The sequence below is a fragment of the Denticeps clupeoides genome, chromosome 8 (genome assembly GCF_900700375.1).
Source record: "Denticeps clupeoides chromosome 8, fDenClu1.1, whole genome shotgun sequence".
Classification (NCBI taxonomy): Eukaryota; Metazoa; Chordata; class Actinopteri; order Clupeiformes; family Denticipitidae; genus Denticeps; species Denticeps clupeoides.
In genome coordinates this window covers 18,941,486-18,963,486 of record NC_041714.1, presented here as the reverse complement: position 1 = coordinate 18,963,486, position 22,001 = coordinate 18,941,486, and the positions used below count along the sequence as shown (strand labels likewise).

Here is a 22,001-nt window from a genome sequence, read left to right as displayed (position 1 = left end):
CTTTTATGATTGCACATAGGGCGGTCTGTGTGAAACATTGTTTTAATACACCGTGTCCTGTTGTACTGACAATAAACCAATCTTGAATCTTGAATCTTATTAGTTACATTTTTTTAACTCTGTAATAAATAGGTGGGGCTGATAATTGGTTAGCTTTGCACTGAACTTCACTGAAGCTATCTGATGGGGTACCAAGCATCTTGTTCCTCAAAGTAACTTCGTAAGAAGTAACCATGACTACATGAGAATACATGTGTGGGGACGGTACTTTGCTCAGTGGCACCTCAGTGGCTCGGGATTCCAACCTGCAACGTTATGTTTACGGGTCCGTTTCCTTACCCGCCGGGCCACCACTGTCCCGGTAAAGTGAAGTGACACACTGCAGCACAGCACACCATACACACAAGAAAATGCAACCTCTGCTTTTAACCATCACCCTTGGTGAGCAGTTTGCAACCATGACAGGCGCCCGGGGAGCATTGTGTGGGGGGGACGGTGCAACCTTCGGATTATGGGTCCGTTTCCTTACCCACTAGGCCACCACTGCCCCTAGTGTAAAAGACAACATGACACCTTGGATGCTTTTGTTCCATTGTTCTCTGGGAGACTATTGATGATGGACACGGGTCACCCTGGTCACCCTGAGTCCACGGCGTTCAATCAGAGCCAGCGTCAACTTTCTCAGCGATCGGTGCTACAGTTTCTCGTCCATTAGATCAGACAACATGGGCCCCGTGTGTCATGATCCTGTCACAGGTTCATGGCCCATCTAGCCATCAGAAATTTGGTAAAAGCCTAAACAAGTCTAACACCCACTGCCATTGAAAGAAAATAAGCCGCTTGTCCTGTCTGTCGGTGGTTATAATGTTATGGCAGCACAGTTGGAGTTTAAGAGGCGCATCTAAGATGTACTTGAAAAAGGAATGAATGAACTCACTTATGAAATGGAATTAGGAAGCAGAAATGAAAAAGGAAGCAAAGTAAATACGAACGCACCCTGATGTCAGGCTTAAGCCCTGTGCGCAGTCATAGGAACACAAAAGCCATTAAAAGACGCGTAGGTGCTTCACGTGGGGGTCTGACTTCATGCTGCTATTTTAGAGGCGTCCTGAAGGCCGCGGTGTGACGAGGCCGACCAAAGTTAACCAGGATTCAGTTTCATAAACACAGAAGCCGGCCGACGAATGGACAGCTGGATGGCCGGAGAGGCAGGAGGGGGGCATGGGGCGGGGCCATGCTCCAACGTGATATGTATTAGACAGGGTCTGCCTGTCAAGCTGGAGATCTGAGTTTGGGACATTTGGGACACTTGCAGTCCCTTGCCCCTTTTTTTTTCCCCTTTTTCTCCTCCTTCTACAAGACTTCACGACTGTCGGTCTTTTCCTTCTCTTTATTACGCGGGGGAGCTGCAGTCATGAACATTCAGTCGTGTGCCAGGTGTGGCTTCGCGGTGTACCCGGCGGAGAAGATCAATTGTATTGATCAGGTAAGACCACCTACATCTGGTGCACTTGGATATATCTGCTTTCCGTATTAAAGCTCTTGTGTGTCGTTCTTTTTGCCAAGCAGAACTGGCACAAAGCTTGCTTTCACTGTGATGTGTGTAAGATGGTCCTCACACCCAACAACTTTGTGAGCCACGAGAAGAGGCCATACTGCCAAGTGTGAGTACCGATCCGATTTACCCAGAAATTCCAACTATTATCAGAGGGGACGGTTCTGTCACATAACGACCTCTCTCTGCAGCCACAACCCCCGAAACAACAGCTTCACCAGCGTATACGAGACGCCCGTCAACATCAACGCCAAGAAACAAGCCCAGGCTGCCAGTGAGGTGAGGTCTACCGTGATGAACACGCATGTCATATGAGTGCACAATTATTATTATCATCTTTAGAATAGATCTTTAAGCAAAAACAATCCTGCATTGGCTGATGAACTGCAGGATTTTTTGGGGACTGTCACTTTAAATATTTCATATTGTAATCTGAATATTAAAAACATTCTTTAGGCGGATGGTAGTAGCCTAGTGGGTAACACATTCGCCTGTGAACCAGAGGACCCAGGTTCAAATCCCACTTACTACCATTGTGCCCCTGAGCAAGACACTTAACCCTAAATGTCTCCAGGGGGGGACTGTCCCTGTAACTACTGATTGTAAGGTGCTCTGGATAAGGGCGTCTGATAAATGCTGTAAATGAAGATAAATGCTGTAAATGAAATTCTTTAGACCAGCCATCTCTGAGAATTAAAGATTACTTTAATTAAAAGTGAACAAGCAGTGGGAAACGAAAGAACTTTGAATCCGCTGAAAGGATCAATTCTGCAACTCGAAGCCTCCTAAACAACAAACCCTTTAAAACCAGTTGATGTTGATTCTCCATGAGAAGCTGGTGACATGCGGGGCCACTGGTGACTCCAGGGGTGTGGAATGGGGACTGGGTTCCTGGTCTGGGTTATTTCTGTCCTGGGACAGAGACATGACACCACAGCGTGGTCCTGTTTAATGCGCTCGGCGGGCAAATATACGCCTCCGTAAAAAAACCCGCCTCACCTCTCCTCCGTCTCTCCACCCACCTGTTCCTGCCTGTCTGCGGGATCCACGGCTTTTATTGGAGTGGCTGCATCAGTCAGTAGGTCTGTAGCCATTTAACATGTAAAATGTAGCACCCTTAATGGCCGATATTTACCATGAAATCGCTATAAACCGCGCTGAACTCATTCTTGTTGGTGTGGTGCACGTTTTAAGTTGAAATGTTCCTTGAAAGCTAAATCCAGGGGTATTAAGTATTAAGTATTCCTGTATGTTCCTCAGCTGAAGTATCGCGAGGACGGTGAGAGGTTCATGTCAACCTTCCACTACGACATGAGGTCCAAAGACATAGAACAGGCGAGGAAGGCCAGTCAGCTGAGCAGCCAGGTGAGATCCGACCACCATCTGCAGCGGGATGTAGCGCCTTGATCTTTGGCTGAGCTCCCTCTGTCCTTCCAGACCGCTTACAAGGCTGAGTTCTCGGAGCAGCAGAGCTGGTACTCTGGCAGCATCACCAACCAGGAGGTGGTACGCGTGGCACAGGCGCAGAAGTCCATCAGCAACGTGAGTCCGTCTCAGGGCATGAATGGTGCCAAGTAGTGAACAATTCACTCTGGGATCAGGTTTCTTGAAGAACACGAGAGATTTAAAAATTAAATCAGTGTTGAAATGAAGCTGAAGTGTGTTTGTTCCGTGGCAGGTGGAGTACAAGAAGTCTCATAAGGAGCAGGTGACACAGTTCAGCTCCATCACAGACTCACCTGAGATCCTGCTAGCGAAGACCGGGACGTCCCTGGCCAGCGATGTAAGTAGAGAAGAAGACCTTTCTAGAGTCAGATGTTTCCTGGTGATGTGGAAGCCACTCCTGATGATGGCGTGTGGGTGAACAGGTTCAGTACAAAGAGGAATACGACCAGTCCAAGGGAAAGGGAAGCTTCCCCGCCATGATCACGCCGGCGTACGAACACGCCAAGAAGGCCCACGCCATTGCCAGCAATGTGAGTTTCGCTGCTCCCGCTTTTCCACGTTTTGGGAGCCGGACGGCTGAAGCAGCGAATCCTTCCGTTCTCATTTCCAGCTGGAATATAAGAAAGGGCACGAGGAGCGAGTGTCCAAGTACACGGCCGTCACCGACACTCCGGAGGTTCTCCTGGCCCGAGCCCAGACCCAGATGACCAGTGATGTGAGTTTGGTGCTGCTGTTGTCTGGGAGGGGGTGGAGTAAAGCGGGTCTTTATTAGTGAAATGTGCCTCCGTGCAGCATGTTTACACCGAGGGCTACGAACAGCAGAGGGGGAAAGGCAGCTTCCCCGCCCACTTCACTCCCGGCTACCAGGTGGCCAAGAAAGCCGGCGAGATGGCCAGCAAAGTGAGTTTCTGACACGCACAGCATATGGGTTCGAATCCCGATCCGCCAAGGTGCCACTGAGGTGCCACTGAGCAAAGCACCGTCCCCACACACTGCTCCCCGGGCGCCTGTCATGGCTGCCCACTGCTCACCAAGGGTGATGATTAAAAGCAGAGGACACATTTTTGTTTGTGTCACCGTGCGCTGTGCTGCATTGTGTCACAATGACAATCACTTTCACATTTTAATAATATCTTTAGCAAGACAAATCAGCTCATGAACACATGAACTTCAGGGAGACAGACATACCCTGAAATATTTTATTTTAATGTGAATAAACCAAACAAACAGTAGAATTACAGTAAAGTAAAATAATAATAATACTTATATATATATAACAAATACATTTTTAACTACTTTAATGAGAGAAAAAAAAGTGAACACTGGCTAAACGTAAAAAATTGAGGACATTTCGTCAATGTTAACATTAGCTGTGACAGATGGCTGCAACATGTAGTTAAATACAAGTAGAGAAGGGAGAATAGACAATAAATGACAACTAAAGACGTCTTCCCCATGCCAGTCCTGCATAAAGCCGCTTGTAAATATGATTGGCAATATTCAGCCATGTTCAGTGGAAGACGTTGTTATGTAACATAACAATCCCAGATAATACAGAGACATGCTAAAGTGGAAAAGTGAAGTGATTGTCACTTCAGCACAGCACACGGTACACACAGTGAAATTTGTCCTCTGCATTTAACCATCACCCTTGGTGAGCAGTGGGCAGCCAAGATGCTTTACTCAGTGACATCCCTGTATCATCCTGCCAGTCTCTGTTGTACACGTTGGACAGTTTTGACCTTCCTTCATCCACCCCCAGGTGAAGTACCAGCAGAAGTACGAGCAGGAGCTGAAGGGGAAGGGCAGCGCCGAGGCGGGAATGGCGGAATCTGCCCAGGCGCGCGAGACGGCCGAGAACTGCAGCCAGGTGCTCAGCGTCGCTACGCCGCTTTTACGCCGCTTTTACGCCGCTTTTACGCCGGATCTTCGGTGTCATGGGTTTCAGCCTCTTAAACAGATTTCCCATAATATGATGCTAATATGATCCAGAGGGAGGCTCGTCGGGTCATGAGATGAGTGACGTTTAAAACTCTGCATGAAATATGTTAACTGTGTTCCTCAGAAAGGGGACAGTCCACACGAACTGCCACGATAAAGCGCAGGATTATCCTCCTGTTTACCGTTCTGATCTACCGTAGCTCGCCTACACCGAGGAATACGAGCAGCAGAGGGGCAAAGGCAGCTTCCCGGCCATGATCACTCCCGCCTATCACATGGCCAAGAAGGCCCACGACCTGGCCAGCGATGTGAGTACGAACTCACGCTGGAACACACACACAACGTCATCGTCACATGTCACCGCTGGGGGGTTGTACGAGGCTCACATTGTCACTACAAAAGCTGCTGCCTGACAGTCAGACACGCTGTCTCTATGTGTGTGTGTGTGTGAATGTTCTTGTCCACGCCACTGCAACATCACATGAACATGTGCAGCAAGATGAAAGGGGAAAAAGTACAAAAAAAAGTCTTTCAGTGTTTTTATTATTTATTTTTAGCTGAAATACAAGAAAGATCTGATGAAGATGAAAGGATCTGCCCACTATCATAACCTGAACACCGAGGACAACTTGACACTGAAGAGCGCCCGCAAAATAAACAAGATCGTCAGCGAGGTGGGCATGTCACCCACTGTCACCAACACAATCCACGCATGTCATCATCCTACAGACAGTCTGGCTCCTGGATGCCACTGTGACAGGCCACTCTCAGTTTAGTGTGCCCCACCTGACATCTATTTGTCATAGAATATTGAGTTACCACGGCTTTAAAGTAAAGTTAAGTGGTTGTCACATGTGATACACAGCAGCACAGCACACGGTGCACACAGTGAAATTTGTCCTCTGCATTTAACCCATCACCCTGAGTGAACAGTGGACAGCCATGACAGGCGCCCGGGGAGCAGTGTGTGGGGACAGTGCTTTGCTCAGTGGCACCTCAGTGGAACCTTGGCGGATCGGGATTTGAACCGGCAACCTTCTGATTACGGAGCCGCTTCCTCAACCGCTAGGCCACCACTGCCCCAAGATGGCTGTTTGGAGTGGCTTTGGTTACTTTTAGTGGGGCACAATCCAATTTTAGGCTTTAGAGTTACTGAATGGATCGTCTTCTCCTAGGTCGAGTACAAGAAGGACCTGGAGAACACGAAGGGCCACAGCATCAACTACTGTGACACGCCGCAGTTCAAGAACACCGCCAAGATGGCCAAGTTTACCAGTGAAGTGCGTGCCGCGTTTTCAGCAGGGTCGGGGTGGCTTTTGTGACTTCATCTCTTTATAGTGCTGCAGAAACGCTTTCTGTGTTCCGTGGCCACAGAACAAGTACAAGGAACAGTACACCAACCACATGAAGGGTCACTACGAAGGTTCCGGGCTGGACAAGAAGACTTTACATGCCATGAAGGCCGGGAAGCTGGCTAGTGATGTAAGGCTCCTCATAGCAGACACTCGCCAGTGGGAGAAACAAAATTATATTGAGCCACTTTTTAAAGTTTCATGCTCGTTCTTATAAAATTTCACGGTGAATTTTCTTTCCAAGTGTTTATCTGTGTGTCTGTCTTTAATGCTTCAGATTACTTACAAGTCAGAGAATGAGCAGGGTGAATACAACTATCCCGCCACCATCACGCCCTCCTACCAGACCCAGAGGAAGCTGGAGCCCCTGAAGGATGTGAGGCTATTTATATTGACATCTTTTTATATAATACAGTATTTAGTGCATCTGCTGAACTCATTTTTCTCGGTAATTTAACCAAGACCCAACCAAGTACATTTCTGGATTGGGATTGTGAATCTTTTTTATGTTCTGTGAGCTATCAGCCATAATCGTCAACATAAATCAAAATGCTTCATTATGTTTCTGTGTGTCGTGATTATAACGTTTATGAAGAATATGTTTAGATGCGCTAATATAAAAGCAATCCATTTCAGTATTAATACATGTAAATAACTGGTAGTCGTTTTTGTCATCTTACAGGTGAACTACAGACAGCACATCGACAAGCTGAAGTTCAGCTCCGTCACAGAGACGCCGGACATCGTCCAGGCCAGAATCAACGCGCAGCAGCTCAGCGACGTACGTACGGGGGTTTCCATGGTTACCTTCCTGAAAGAAGGACTTTATATTGCTTATTACTGACCAATTAGCGGGCAGAAATGGCTAATGCTAAGCATGTGATCTGTGGAGTGTCTGCTGAGGTTGGCCACCGTCTGCTCCTCTGCACAGCTCAACTACAGAGCTGACTATGAAAAAACCAAGACTCAGTACACCCTGTCACAGGACTTGCCGCAGATCAAGAAGGCCAAGGCCAATGCTGAGCTTTTCAGCGAGGTAAGATCCTGTAAGCAGCATCACTACCTCCCCAGGGAGGTGACAGCCGGTGACCTCTGAACCCCCTGGACAGATCAAATACAAAGAGGACTGGGAGAAGAACAAGACCAAAGCCTGTGACGCCAGTGTGAACGATCTCGCCATCAGAGCTGCCAAAGCGTCTCGTGACCTGGCCAGTGACGTGAGTCCGCCATCACTCCCAGAGCGCCATGCCCGTTAATGGGAGACGGGTCTAACCAGCGTTCCGTTCAACAGGTCAAATACAAAGAGTCCTTCGTGAAGAATAAGGACAAGGCTGTGGGTGTGAACATCAGCGACACCAAGACGCTGCACTCTCTACAGGTGGCCAAAATGAGCAGCGAGGTGAGTCGCAAATAACCAAGGAGAACGTTCACCATGGATACTAGCGGATCATGATTTTTTCATGTCAATCGCAGATTGCCTATAAGAAAAGCTCCAAAGAATCCCGGTCCCAGTACCACCTGCCTCAGGACATGGTGAACCTCAGCCACGCCAAGAAGGCCCAGGCTTTGGCCAGCGACTTGGAGTATCGAAAGAAGCTGCACGACTACACCATCCTTCCTGATGACGTCAGGGTCCAGCAGGCCAAGAAGGCCTACAACCTTCAGAGCCAGGTGAGAGCCTCGTCTCAGATGGTCATGCGTCATCATGCTGCTCTTAACCCTGACTGTGGGTCGTTCCCCACAGAACGTTTACCGCTCTGACCTGAATTGGATGAAGGGGGTTGGCTGGGAGGCGGACGGGTGTCTGGATGTGGCTCAGGCCAAGAAGGCTGGAGAGCTGGTGAGCGAGGTGAGACCGCAAGGACCAGGGCACGTCGTTCTGGACCACCGCCGCACCGCTGCCTTCTGTAACCTGTGCGATCTTTCCTTTACTCGTCTTACAGAAGAAGTACCGGCAGAAGGTGGACGGCGTGAAGTTTACCCAGGTCGCCGACACGCCGACCATCAGACACGCCAAGAAAAGCCAGGAGCTGCAGAGCGGGGTTAGACATTCAAACCTGGTTTAAAACCCAGCCCAGCCAGGCTGTTCGAGTTGCGGACGTGAAATGTCTGACCTTTAATGTACAGCTGGCGTACAAGGCGGGTACGGAGAGAACGATGCACCACTACACCATGACCAAGGACGAGCCGCTCTTCAGGCAGGCGAAGGCCAACGCAGACCTCCTCAGTGCCGTAAGGCTGCGCCATTGCCAGCTATGCAGACCCTTAATAAGCTGGTTTTAATAGTCCTGACCTGCTTTCTTATCTACTATTAAAGAAAACATACAAGAGCAGCTGGGAAGAGCAGAGGGAGAAGGGCTTCGAGCTCCGCCTGGACTCCTTGTCCATCCTCACTGCTAAAGCCAAGCGAGACCTGGCCAGCGATGTGAGTTTCTATCTGCCTGGTATCAGTGGCTGTCATGAAGCAACAAATAAATGCCTTAATTACGTTTGGTCTAACATGACAATGCTCCACAGGTCAAATACAAGCAGAATTACGAGATGACGAAGGGTAAAATGATTGGCGTGAAGACGGTGGCTGGTGACTCTCAGCTCTCACACTCCACCCATGCCACCAGGCTGCAGAGCGAGCGCAGTTACAAGAAGCAATACGAGGATTCAAAGAGCCGCCACAGCGCGTCGCTGGACATGCTGACCCTTACCCACGCCAGGAAGGCCCAGGACCTGGCCACCGACACCAAGTACAGAACCTTCCTGCACAGGTACACCACCCTGCCCAGCGACATGAAGGTGCAGTGGGCCAAGAAGGCCTATCATCTCCAGAGTGACGTACGTCTCCGTTCTCTACTACGTTTCTCTGTCAGTAAATATCTGGACCCTTTACATAAATTGCAAACGTACACCTTCAGAACACGTACCGGTCAGACCTGAACTGGATGAGAGGAGTGGGTTGGACGGCTGCCGGGTCGCTGGACGTAGAGCAGGCCAAGAAAGCCGGAGAGGTCCTCAGTGAGGTATGAAATTCTCCAAAAGGCTCTGAGGCTCTGAAGCACTTAGGACCCATGTAATTGAATTGATAGAAACGAGGGAAAGTTTTCATTCTGACCTGATTGTGATGACCAGGTCAGCATGTGGACTGTGTATAAATGGCCAAGGTAAAAAGAATAAAGTCGTGAAATTGGTGCATAACTGTTATAATAGTACATGTAAATGCGTTTGTACGTGTTGTAGTGTAAATGAAGATGTATTTGAAAATGCAATTTCCTAACTGACTTAAGATGGGTGGTTTGGGTGGTAGCAGCCTAGGGGTAATACACTCGCCTATGAACCAGAAGACCCAGGTTCAAGTCCCGCTTACTACCATTGTGTCCCTGAGCAAGACACTTAACCCTAAATTGCTCCAGAGGGGGACTGTCCCTGTAACTACTGATTGTAAGTCGCTCTGGATAAGGGCGTCTGATAAATGATGTAAATGTAGATGCGGCCCATGAATTATGATCCATGGTCGCTGTTTGACGCTGATAAAGCTCTCGGGAGAACATTTAGAACCTGCTCTCATAAGCAACTCCGCTCCGCTTGACCTTTATTAGCCCTTGCTCTGTGTGTTAAAATAGTGACTTCAGGAATAGAAGGGAGACGCGCCATGGGGACTTGATGGTCCCCTGAGGCCGGGCAGGGTATTTTATAGTATAATAAAGTGTATCCTGATTTCCCCACCCCACTGTATCGTAGAAGAAATATCGTCAGGATGTCTCAGCACTGAAGTTCACCAGTGTGGAGGACTCACCAGAGATGGTCCAGGCCAAACTCAGCAACAAGCTGGCAGTAGATGTAAGCCTCCCAGTGTGTCACGTGACCAGTGGTTTATTGAAATAAATCCTGTGTGCATGACTTGCTTGTGGAATTGTGGAACAGCGTTTGTACAGAGAGAAGGGCGAGAGTGTAAAGCACCAGTACACCCTGAGAGGCGAACTCCCAGAACACGTCCAGGCGAAGCAGAACGCCAGGAACCTCAGTGAAGTGAGTGCCAGGATGAGTGTGGCACTTGTATTCCACAGCAGTGGCGGTCATGTTTATGGCATTGTGGGGTTTTTTTTTGTCTCACAGAAACGCTACAAAGAGTCCTGGACCAAGATCAGGGATGCCGGCTATAAGCTGCGTCTGGACGCCATCACCTTCCAGGCCGCAAAGACTTCGGGCGAGATTCTGAGCGATGTACGTCTTTTCCTCTTCGGTTCTTGTTCCTTCGGCCAAATCCAAAATGTTTAACATGGTCTGCTGTTCCCCCCTCTACATTCAGCAAAAATACAAGGAGCAGTTTGAGAAGATGAAGGGTAAGATGATTGGACTGAAAGGTCTGGAGGATGACATTAACATTGCCCACTCTGTCCATGCCGGCAAACTGCAGAGTGACGTGAGTGAAATCTGTGCATTATGAACTTTAAATAAAAAGTAAAAAAAAAAAACTTGGTTTCAGTCTCTCTCTAATCCAGATCTCACTCCCTTTAGATCAAATATAAGAAGGACTCAGTGAAGGTTCACTCGCAGTTCCACCTGCCCATGGACATGCTGGAGGTGACCCACGCCAAGAAAGCCCAGGCCCTGGTCAGTGAGCAGGACTACAGACACACCCTGCACCAGTACACCTCACTGCCCGATGACCTCAAGGTCCAAGCTGCCAAGAGGGCCTACGAGCTCCAGAGCGAGGTCAGGACACTTTCACCAACGTCTGTGCATCTTAAAAAATTGTAATCAATAATTATGAATGTGTGTACGTTGCAGAAACTCTACCGCTCGGACCTGAATTACCTCCGTGGAGCAGCATGGGTCGCCACAGGAGCTCTGCAGATAGAGGAGTCCAGACGAGCCACCGACCTCCTCAGCGAGGTGAGCGGGAGCCTCGGAACATTCCACAGAGATCTCAGCTCAGATCACTGAGAAGAAGTGACGTTCTCTCTGCTCACCTCCTTCCTCAGAGAAAGTACCGCCAGCAGCCACACAAGTTCAAGCACACGTCAGTCGCGGATTCTCCAGACATTGTCCACGCCAAAATGAGCAGCAAGATCACCAATGAGGTGAGGACCTGGAAACCTGGAGCAGATTTCCAACACGACCTGTTTCCAATTGGAGAGAAAGTAGATACCTGACTAGTTTAAAGGGATGTTCTTCTCTGAAATTTCTATGACTGACTTGTTGGGCCCAAAGCCTGACAGGAAAAGTAACAATCAAAGAGACTAGGGCCATAAAATGGAGGACGTGGTAATGCGAAGTACCAAACTCTTGTCCTGTTTCACATCAGCGTCTGTACAAAGCGGCAGGAGAAAACTACAGACACAACTACACCATGACGGCGGAAAGGCCAGAGATCACCCAGGCGAAGCTCAATGCTGCCAACTTCAGCGAGGTACAGTGTGTGTTTGACGGGGTGGGTTTTGGTGACTGGGTGGGTTTCTGGGTCAGTTCAGTGTGGTACAGTGTGTATTCGGCTGGGTTGGTTTCTGGGTCATTTCTGTGAGGTACAGTGTGTGTTCGGCTGGGTGAATTTTGGTGACTGGGTTTGTTTCTGGGTCAGTTTTAGTGTGGTACAGTGTGTGTTCGGCTGGGTTGGTTTCTGGGTCAGTTCAGTGAGGTACAGTGTGTGTTTGACTGGGTTGGTTTTGGTGATTGGGTTTGTTTCTGGGTCAGTTTCAGTGTGGTACAGTGTGTGTTCGGCTGGGTTTGTTTCTGGGTCAGTTTCAGTGTGGTACAGTGTGTGTTCGCCTGGGTTGGTTTCTGGGTCAGTTCTGTGAGGTACAGTGTGTGTTCGGCTGGGTTGGTTTCTGGGTCAGTTCTGTGAGGTACAGTGTGTGTTCGGCTTGGTTGGTTTCTGGGTCAGTTCTGTGAGGTACAGTGTGTGTTCGGCTGGGTTGGTTTTTGGGTCAGTTCAGTGTGGTACAGTGTGTGTTCGGCTTGGTTGGTTTTTGGGTCAGTTCAGTGAGGTACAGTGTGTGTTCGGCTTGGTTGGTTTCTGGGTCAGTTCTGTGAGGTACAGTGTGTGTTCGGCTGGGTTGGTTTTTGGGTCAGTTCAGTGAGGTACAGTGTGTGTTCGGCTTGGTTGGTTTCTGGGTCAGTTCTGTGAGGTACAGTGTGTGTTCGGCTGGGTTGGTTTTTGGGTCAGTTCAGTGAGGTACAGTGTGTGTTCGGCTTGGTTGGTTTTTGGGTCAGTTCAGTGAGGTACAGTGTGTGTTCGGCTTGGTTGGTTTCTGGGTCAGTTCAGTGTGGTACAGTGTGTATTCGGCTGGGTTGGTTTCTGGGTCAGTTCTGTGAGGTACAGTGTGTGTTCGGCTTGGTTGGTTTCTGGGTCAGTTCTGTGAGGTACAGTGTGTGTTCGGCTGGGTTGGTTTTTGGGTCAGTTCAGTGAGGTACAGTGTGTGTTCGACTGGGTTGGTTTTGGTGACTGGGTTGGTTTCTGAGTCATTTCTGTCAAGTACAGTGTGTGTTCGGCTGGGTTGGTTTTGGTGACTGGGTTGGTTTTTGGGTCATTTCTGTGAGGTACAGTGTGTGTTCGGCTGGGTTGGTTTCTGGGTCAGTTCAGTGAGGTACGGTGTGTGTTCGACTGGGTTGGTTTTGGTGACTGGGTTGGTTTCTGGGTCATTTCTGTCATGTACAGTGTGTGTTCGGCTGGGTTGGTTTTGGTGACTGGGTTGGTTTTTGGGTCAGTTCAGTGAGGTACAGTGTGTGTTCGACTGGGTTGGTTTTGGTGACTGGGTTGGTTTTTGGGTAATTTCTGTGAGGTACAGTGTGTGTTTGGCTTGGTTGGTTTCTGGGTCAGTTCAATGAGGTACAGTGTGTGTTCGGCTGGGTTGGTTTCTGGGTCATTTCTGTGAGGTACAGTGTGTGTTTGGCTGGGTTGCTTTCTGGGTCAATTCAGTGAGGTACAGTGTGTGTTCGACTGGGTGAGTTTTGGTGACTGGGTTGGTTTCTGGGTCATTTCTGTCAAGTACAGTGTGTGTTCGGCTGGGTTGGTTTTGGTGACTGGGTTGGTTTTTGGGTCATTTCTGTGAGGTACAGTGTGTGTTTGGCTGGGTTGGTTTCTGGGTCAATTCAGTGAGGTACAGTGTGTGTTCGACTGGGTGAGTTTTGGTGACTGGGTTGGTTTCTGGGTCATTTCTGTCAAGTACAGTGTGTGTTCGGCTGGGTTGGTTTTGGTGACTGGGTTGGTTTTTGGGTCATTTCTGTGAGGTACAGTGTGTGTTTGGCTTGGTTGGTTTCTGGGTCATTTCTGTGAGGTACAGTGTGTGTTTGGCTGGGTTGGTTTCTGGGTCAATTCAGTGAGGTACAGTGTGTGTTCGACTGGGTGAGTTTTGGTGACTGGGTTGGTTTCTGGGTCATTTCTGTGAGGTACAGTGTGTGTTTGACTGGGTTGGTTTTGGTGACTGGGTTGGTTTCTGGGTTGTTTTCCAGGTTTCTTGCTGCCTGCGTGAGTTGAGCCTTGTTTTCATCCCAACTTTTTTTCCTCCTTGTGTAGAGTAAGTACAGAGAGTCCTGGCACACACTGAGAGCGCAGGGGTATAAACTCACCATGCAAGACATACCCTTCCAGCAAGCGAAATCATCTACGGGCATCGCTAGCGACGTACGTGGACCACAGGACCATGCGACACTTCTGTTTCTATAAACATAAACAGTTATACTACTCCATAACTTTTTATGGAACAGTGTTCTAGTGAAATGTGAATGTTTTAAAGGGGACTTTTATTTGCCTCAGTACCAGTACAAGCACAACCATGTGTTGGAGAAAGGGAAGCACATTGGAGCACGGAGCATCTTGGACGACCCCCGTCTCCTGCACTGCATGCAGGTGGGCCGTCTCCAGAGCAACCAGCAGTACCGTAAGGACGCCCTGTCCACCAGCAGCCAGTACCACCTGCCCCTGGACCTAGTGGACCTGGTTCATGCCAAGAAGGCCCAGGCCCTGGCCAGCGACCAGGACTACAAGACCCATATCCACCGCTACACAGTGCTGCCAGACGATATGAAGGTCCAGTGGGCCAAGAAGGCCTACAACCTTCAGAGTGAGGTGCGAAGTACTTTCCACTGCTGATCAGCTAACCTCCACATGTCACAATCATGTGAATCCCTGGATTGTGTCAGTTTAGTCAGATAAAATGATGCAGGCTGCATTCAGATTCAGGAGCTTTTCCAAGAGCTATCAGAGAGCTATCACGAGAGCTTTCTGAGAGCTATCATCTTTTCCTGAGAGCTATGGAACTTGTGTAATAAACATGTTGTTATGTGTTTTAATTATGCTACTAGAATGTTTGTGAGCTATTACAGAATTATTTTACTGTCCTTTTTTTTACTAAAGCTTGTCTATTATAAGAGGAAACTTTCAACCCTCCCGGTTTTTAACCACTGCTCTTCCATGAACACAGTATGAGGAACTGACCAATTCTTTCATTCTGCTTCCTAGAAAGTATACAAGTCGGACCTGAACTTCTTGAAGGGCGTGGCCTGGGACTCTGTTGGGACTCCACAGCTGGAGTTGGCAAAGAAAGCAGGAGAGCTGATCAGTGATGTGAGTTCTGACAGCTTCTTCAGAGTGAGACCATGTACTATAGGACATTCTGTTTTTGTCACGGTAGCTGGACATGGCGAGGAAAGAGGACGCATGCGCACAACGTCACAAGACAGGGGACTTAATACAACACACGACATGAGAAAGCATGACCAAACAATGACCCTGACCACAAACAGAAATGAACAGGGCAGCTTTATACAAGTAGACACAGTTGAAAACAATCAAGTATCATTATAACACAGGACAAACACAAAACTCCGGTCCGAACCCCAGATCTGGAGTTGCCCCTTACAGCATCTACCAGACACCCTTATCCAGTAGTTGCAGGGACAGTCCCCCTGGTGACACTCAGGGTTAAGTGTCTTGCTCAGGGACACAATGGCAGTAAGTGGGGTTTGAACCTGGGACTTTGTGCTCTTTAGGTTCATAAGTGGATGAGTTAACTACTAAGCTACTACCACCCATTTTTTAAAAACCATTGAATCCAATGTACTACAGGGGGAATTACACTTGAATGGAACTCGGTTCAAATCCTTTGCTTTTTGCAGAAGAAGTACCGTCAGCTACCTGACCGTCTGAAATTCACTTCTGTGGCCGACTCCCCTGACATCGTCCATGCCAAGAACAGCTACCAGCAGTGCAGTGAGGTGCGCCGCATGCCGACATTTGCCTGGTTAATTGTTAAAAGCCTCTGAATCTGTGAAAGCTTGTCGTGTGCGGTGTGTTACAGAGGCTGTACAAGTCTGGCGATTCTGAGGCGATGCACAAATACACCCTTCCACCAGACCACCCCGACTTCATCAGGGCTAAATTGAACGCGCAGCAGATCAGCGATGTGAGACTCTGGCAGATCATTGCAAGCTGATCATCATCTGTCTCCAGTACTAAATAAATTCCCAATTTCTCCTCTGCAGAAAGTCTACAAGACATCAGGTGATCAGGTGAGGATGGCGGGAAACGACCTGAGACTGGATGCCATTCCCTTCCAAACAGCCAAGGTCTCTAGAGAAATCGCCAGTGATGTAAGTTCTGAATCACAAGCTCACCCACGACTAGTAAATAAATCCTCATGGCCACATTTGTGAATGTTGTTCTTCCAGTTCCGGTACAAAGAGGCCTTTGTAAAGGGTAAAGGTCAACAGGTGGGGCTGCTCAGCGTTGCGGACGACCCCAAGATGGTGCACTCGTTGGCCATGGGCAAACTCCAGAGCAACAATGAGTATAAGAAGCAGTTCCAGGAGATGCGCTCACAGTTCAAGATCCACGGCGACCAACCAGAGTTCCTGCAGGCCAGAAAGAGCCAGGCGCAGGCCAGCAACCTGGGGTACCGGCAGCAGCTCCACACCTACACCTGCGACCCCGAGCAGCTGACTGTCAGACACGCCAAGCAGGCGTACCAGCTGCAGAGCGACGTGGGTGCCTCCTGACCACCAATGTTCTCCCATGTCTGCGGGTCCCGTCGTTGACTGTTCAACTCGTTTGCTTTTAGGTGAACTACAAGTCTGACCTGAACTGGATTAAGGGAGTGGGCTGGACCCCCCCAGGCTCACATAGAGTAGAGATGGCCCGTCGTGCCGCTGAGCTGGGATTGGCTGAGGGAGTGGACACTGACGAGGCCATTGCCCAGTACCAGCAAATCATGGTACGCTGCAGGCTTCAGTCTTTCGTTGTACGTCTTCACTTTTTCTTCTCATCCCTTTATATTCTTGCCCCCCCCAGATGATCCAGAGGCTGCAGCAGAGCTCTTCTGAGCGGGAGGAGGGCGGGCAGCAGCTCCAGGAGCCTGGAGTGAACCCGGACGCCATGGAGGTCCTCCATGTCAAGAGGAAGAAGACTATTCAAACCAACTTCAGACAGGCTACCACCACCATCAGCAAGTCATCCACCGCCACTCAGTCCATCTTGACCTCCCAGTCTGCTGCTGTAGTGGCTCCAGTTTCTGCAGCTGCAAAGTAGGATGAGTGTGATGATGTTTCATGCGTCCATGTAGAAGATGTATTTTGAGCCTGGAGCTTTTGTCAGCCGTGATCCTGTATGATGAGAGAAGCTAGCATGTAGAAACGGGCAGTGTGGAAGTGGGACGGAAGCTGTGCTGGACTGTTCCAGGACATTAGGAGGGAAGTTGAATGTTCATAGTAAGATGGGCTTGAATCGATTTTTGTGTGTCTTTGCATGTAAAACCAAGGAGTCTGACAAAGTGAATGTAATTTTTTATTATTATCAATAAGATTATGTAATAGGACACAAAGTAACGTTTTCGGTAAAACATGATCATCATGGAAAGCCATGGTGTCAGGGTTGCGTTTGAAGAGATGTTTGATACTCGTGAATGACTGACTGGTTCAGATTTGTGAAAATTCATCACAACAGGTAGCACTTGCTGAAGAGGACATGAAAATAAAAGATTTTGACAATGCAGCTCAGTCCTGGATTCCCCCTTTTTTTTAACTCAGGCCGTCCGCATCTTGGCCTCGATCCAGTCAATGAACTGGTCGACGCGGGCATACACTCCCGGTTTGTTCTTCTTGCCACAGTTGTCACCCCAACTCACCACACCATAGATGTAGTGCGTCCCGTTGCTGGCACACATAAGAGGGCCGCCGGAATCCCCCTGGTGAAGGAGGTTATCTTCAGGTTATTCACAAATATAGTCCACATATAGTCCATGTTGCTCCCCATTTCTATAAATCTGGCCTTGCGTCCACATAGAAATGCATTTCAGTGGACCCAGAAAGGTTCTTTTCTAAAAGGGGTTCCAGAGTGTTCTACATACAACAATGGTGGATCTCACCGAAAACCTGTTTTAGAGAAAAGCGTTCTCGTGTGGATGGGTTCTAAAGCATCAGAAGCAATATACAACAATGTAATGTAAATGTGAAGAAAGATCTAGCTAGGAAACCGCTATTTTTGAACAAGCAGATGATTCTATTTATTTCCTTATATAATATCCAAAACTAGAAACCAAAAATGGTTCAGCTAGATATTTGGCAAAGTTTAAGCATGGTGTGGGGAACCTGATCCACGGAGGGCTTTCGGTCAGCCAGTAATAGAAGCTCTTCCCATGGCTTCATGCTGCTTTATAACTGGCTGAGTGGCAGGTCGTCCCTGCACCGTGGATCAGGTTCCCCTGAAAGATGCTGCCAGGTTACCATGGTAACAGAACCTCTCCTAAGCTTGTGATCATGACCTGGGAGGTAAGGGTGCAGCGGTTAGCGCCTGTCATGGCTGCCCACTGCTCACTAATGGAGATGGTTAAAAGCAGAGGACACATTTCACTGTGTCACCGTGTGCTGTGCTGTGTATGACAATCACGCCACTTCAATCTGAGAAGTGTGTAGACCGCCCCCACCTGGCAGGTGTCGACCCCTCCCTCCATTTTCCCGGCACAGAACTGGGTGGCATCCAACCGGTTGTCGTAAACCTGTGGCGAGTTGCACATCATCTGGGCGATCAGACGCACCTTGGCCTCCAGCAGGGTGTCCGTGCCTCGCTCGTCTGAGGAAGAAGAGATGGAGGAAGAGGGAAGGTGGATGTGGTGGGTAGGAGAAGTGAGTGGTATTTGGTATTTGTATTTGGCATTTTGCTTTGCCTTTCTCAGTGACTCCCCATCCTGAAATGGTACACTTTGTGCCGTTGGTGAAGGAAACTGTGGGTAAACAGGCAGTCTTCACATACTTGGTCTCGTTGGCACAGTGACCATCCACAGCCTTCAGTCTCAGCAGAGCTGTTTACAACCACACGCGTTAAACACACTTCAGCGACTGATCTCTCCTGCTCAGGGTCCATGATGATCAACATTTACCAATGTCACTATAGAGGGCGTCGGGTTCCTCCCTGTAGTCCTCATGGACAATGACGTCCCTCACCGGGATGATCTGCTCCGACTCCTCCTTCTTGTCCAGCCTCACCCCTCCGAGTTCCACCTGCATGTCGTTGGTCTGGTCGCTGGGGAGATAAAACACACAGTTGGCACGTCCAGCCACGTCACTCTGGTCATGTGCGGGAATGGGTGACGCTCACATGCAGTGGGCGGCGGTCAGCACCCAGCAGGAGTCGATGAGGATCCCGCCACAGTGGTGGGAAAAGGGCAGCTCGGAGTGGCGAGTCCGCACCTGCAGGGACGCCTGCCACGGGTGGGCTGCAGGCCTGGCCTTCTTACCCCCGAAGATCCTGGGGGCGACGTTCGGGATGTAGGGCTGACCGCACTCCTGGAACTGCACCGGTGGGGGTGCCGTCTCGTCCACGGTGCTCGTAACGGTGGGCGGCTCTGCAGACATGTGGACATGTGAGCTGGGAAGACGTGTGTGATTTAGAGTGTGTGTGTGTGTGTGTGTGTGCACCTTTGCCATCACACTCTGTAATATTGCAGTAGTTCCAGTTCAGCTGCTTCTGTTCCTTAATGAAACACCAGGGGGCGTCATCATCATCTGGATTCCTGTTGGATGGGGATTGCCGACGTTTCAAAAGGCCTCATATTCATAATCATCATTCAGGGACAGCCCTACTTTTTTGGTCATTTTTGGTGAACAATATCCCTGTGCTCCAACGTTCATGTTGAAGTATTAGCTGGGTTATATGGCATTTATGTCATGTAAGCATTGCAGGACATTATCTTCTCCATGTTTTACGGAGAAGCCAAAACCCCTCATATGTGGACATAACATTTTGTCTTCCCTTTACCATAACATTTTATGCTGTTCAATTTAAACCTGTTGTCCTCATTCAGGGACCTTTGCTGTGCCCTCTAGTGGCCCGAGAAGCACAATACACAAAACAGAAAGAAAACAAGATGGCGGCAAGATCAGCAGCATTCTTCTATGGTGCCTCCAGAATCTAAAGTAGACAAGATACTAATGCTCATCCAATTTTGAGGTTGTGTCTGTAGTTTTAAATGGTATAATAATGAGTTTTTGTGTGTTTTTGTGTTTTACTGTAAAGTCCCATGTCCATTACTTTTTGGGAAAGCTACAGATTATTTTGGTTTATGATATTTTACTAATCCCAGACAGCTAAGGGAAATATAAAATACACTCCAGAACAGAAAATCTCCAAAGATTTCACCATCAGAAAATTTGCAAAATGACTCTTTACCCTCTTGCTCCCTCTGCTGGAAGAGCAAACATTTCATAATGTGGTTGGAGCTGCTGCCATAATCATCTCAAACTTAAGACTCACACACAGTACCTGCAATAGTTGTGGGATCCCAGGCCTTCACTCCCGTCCGTCTCCTTGTATGGGATGAGGTGGTGGTTCCACGGGAGACACTCCTCCCCGTCCACTGTCCTGCTGATGAAGCCCCGGTACGACTCCCCGTCGCCCACGTAACACTCTCCAGGCCCTGGCGGTGGAAGACAGAAGCAGGCTGTCACGCGGCCCGGTGGCCCTCGGGGCGGCGGGCGAGGTTTAACCGGCGCATTACCGATCTCGCAGAACGTCCCGCTGAAGTCTGGAGGACAGAGGCAGGTGAACTGCGACCGCGTTCGGCCCTTCTGGCAGCTGCCGCCGTTCATGCAGGGGTCAGGCTGGCAGGCGGACGCTGTCGGGGGAACGGGCCACAGGTCTCGCTCTCACCCTCCCACGTAAGCAGTGGCTGTCGAGCGGGGACATGTGGTGCCGACACTTACGTGTCCTGCAGTTCGGGGGCTGGAAGGGGACTTTGCATTTGCACTCGTAGTAGGGAGGCGTAGGTATGAGCACACAGTCTCCACGCCCACAGCGGACGCCCTTACAGTAGTTCCTAACTGGTAATAAATCAAGCAATAGCACACAAGAGGTCCAGAATCTCCATGCATTCCACACCGTACACTGTTCTTCTTCTACTTTTTACATTTTACTGGACAGCGCACTCGTGAACACGACTGCGGAAATGCGGCATTGTTAATGGCTGCTGAGTCTGAAAGGACAATAAGAAGGCGGGTGGGTCTCACAGAGTTGACAGGTGCTGCCGCTGTACGGCCTGGGACAGCTGCACTTGAAATCCCCGTCGCCGTCCGCTTCACAGGTTCCATCGTGCAGGCACGGGTTCGGGTCACACGGATCTGAAGTGCGGAAGGAAGGTGTACAAATTCTATTCGAGATTTTTATTTGTCGTGCGTAGTTATAGCAGTGAAATGGATCCAATTCCCATTCCTGTGGGGAGACGAAAGAAGGGGGTCGTTTCTGGGGGTGTAAACAGATCAGGTCACATCAGGACGTTCACCAGCGGCCGTGGCCTTGTACTCCGGGTCGTTACCACGGTGAACTGTGAGGGTTGGTCGGGCCGCAACTCTCTCTCTCTCTCTCTCTCTCTCTCTTTACTCTTCTGTACGTTACGGACGTGAGCTACGTTTTTACCTTCCTCCACCCCGAACAGCTCCGACAGCCACGCCAAGTCGTAGTCATACACTTCATCGGGGTCATCTGTGGACTCGTCCACAGCGTAATCCAGCACAGCTGAAAGGCAGAGGCGGAAGGTCCGCCATGAACGCGTGGCAGCGTGTAAAACTCCACCACGGCATCAGAAGCCAGTCGCCAGAAGAACACGAGACGATTTGAAGTACGTGCAGACGCCTTACCTTCAATGAAACCGCCCAGGGCCTGCAGGATCTTCTGTGGAGACACGTTTTTTTCTGTCATGCGGTGCAGATATCTTGAGCCACTAACTCTGTCTGGTGAGCCGAAATTCTGCTCCCTCCATTTTTAATAAAGGCTTTTTGCAGATGATGTGTGAGGCGTGTATGGAAAACGTTGTTGGTGATCGCGAACTCACCGCACCGTCGGGTTTGGCGCCGTCACTGGCGGCACAGTGACTCGGGCCAGACAGGACCAGCAGAAACAGAACCACGCGACCCACGGCTGCCATGGGAACAGGAGTAAAAGCGGCCGGGTGTGTATCTCCCCTCATCTGAACGTCCCTCTGACGGCTGCCGATCAGGCCACTGGACTTTAGAAAGCTCGGGTCGGGTCTTCCTGCCAGTGTAGACAGGGTTTTGTTTGAAGTGGGTCAGGGTTCTGCAGGGCGAGGAACTCGATTGATTTTTCTTTAGAAAACAACGAACTGTAGAAAAGTTCCTTCGTGAGCAGGTCGGAGCAAGAATACTGATGACATGGGGGATTCGGTTATATTTAATAACTTGCAGCCAACACCCTGGCTCTCGTTGTGTATGGA

At 49.4% G+C, this 22,001-nt stretch overlaps 2 protein-coding genes across 2 annotated transcripts; one reads left to right on the top strand and one right to left on the bottom strand.

Moving 5' to 3' along the window:
* Positions 1–1,247: 1,247 nt before the first annotated feature.
* On the top strand, positions 1,248–17,272 carry nrap (nebulin-related anchoring protein). Its single transcript, XM_028988389.1, has 43 exons — positions 1,248–1,486; positions 1,570–1,664; positions 1,747–1,834; positions 2,816–2,920; positions 2,993–3,097; positions 3,234–3,338; positions 3,424–3,531; positions 3,612–3,716; positions 3,794–3,901; positions 4,764–4,871; positions 5,143–5,250; positions 5,500–5,616; positions 6,118–6,222; positions 6,317–6,424; positions 6,572–6,670; positions 6,977–7,075; positions 7,226–7,330; positions 7,404–7,511; positions 7,586–7,693; positions 7,768–7,965; positions 8,039–8,143; positions 8,238–8,336; positions 8,422–8,526; positions 8,612–8,719; positions 8,812–9,123; positions 9,204–9,308; positions 10,027–10,125; positions 10,210–10,314; positions 10,402–10,509; positions 10,595–10,708; positions 10,804–11,001; positions 11,077–11,181; positions 11,271–11,369; positions 11,594–11,698; positions 13,802–13,909; positions 14,042–14,353; positions 14,747–14,851; positions 15,403–15,501; positions 15,585–15,689; positions 15,769–15,876; positions 15,955–16,266; positions 16,344–16,496; positions 16,574–17,272. Exons 1-43 carry the CDS (start codon positions 1,415–1,417, stop codon positions 16,808–16,810), a joined length of 5,460 nt encoding a protein of 1,819 aa, XP_028844222.1. The 5' UTR covers positions 1,248–1,414; the 3' UTR covers positions 16,811–17,272.
* Positions 17,273–17,303: 31 nt separating this feature from the next.
* Positions 17,304–21,695, bottom strand: habp2 (hyaluronan binding protein 2). The gene is made up of 13 exons (XM_028989296.1): positions 21,603–21,695; positions 21,409–21,442; positions 21,188–21,286; positions 20,782–20,892; positions 20,479–20,595; positions 20,274–20,390; positions 20,039–20,192; positions 19,201–19,289; positions 18,875–19,121; positions 18,657–18,799; positions 18,444–18,578; positions 18,204–18,349; positions 17,304–17,465 (listed from the first exon to the last, which is right to left on the bottom strand). Exons 1-13 carry the CDS (start codon positions 21,693–21,695, stop codon positions 17,304–17,306), a joined length of 1,647 nt encoding a protein of 548 aa, XP_028845129.1.
* Between the last annotated feature and the right edge of the window lie 306 nt (positions 21,696–22,001).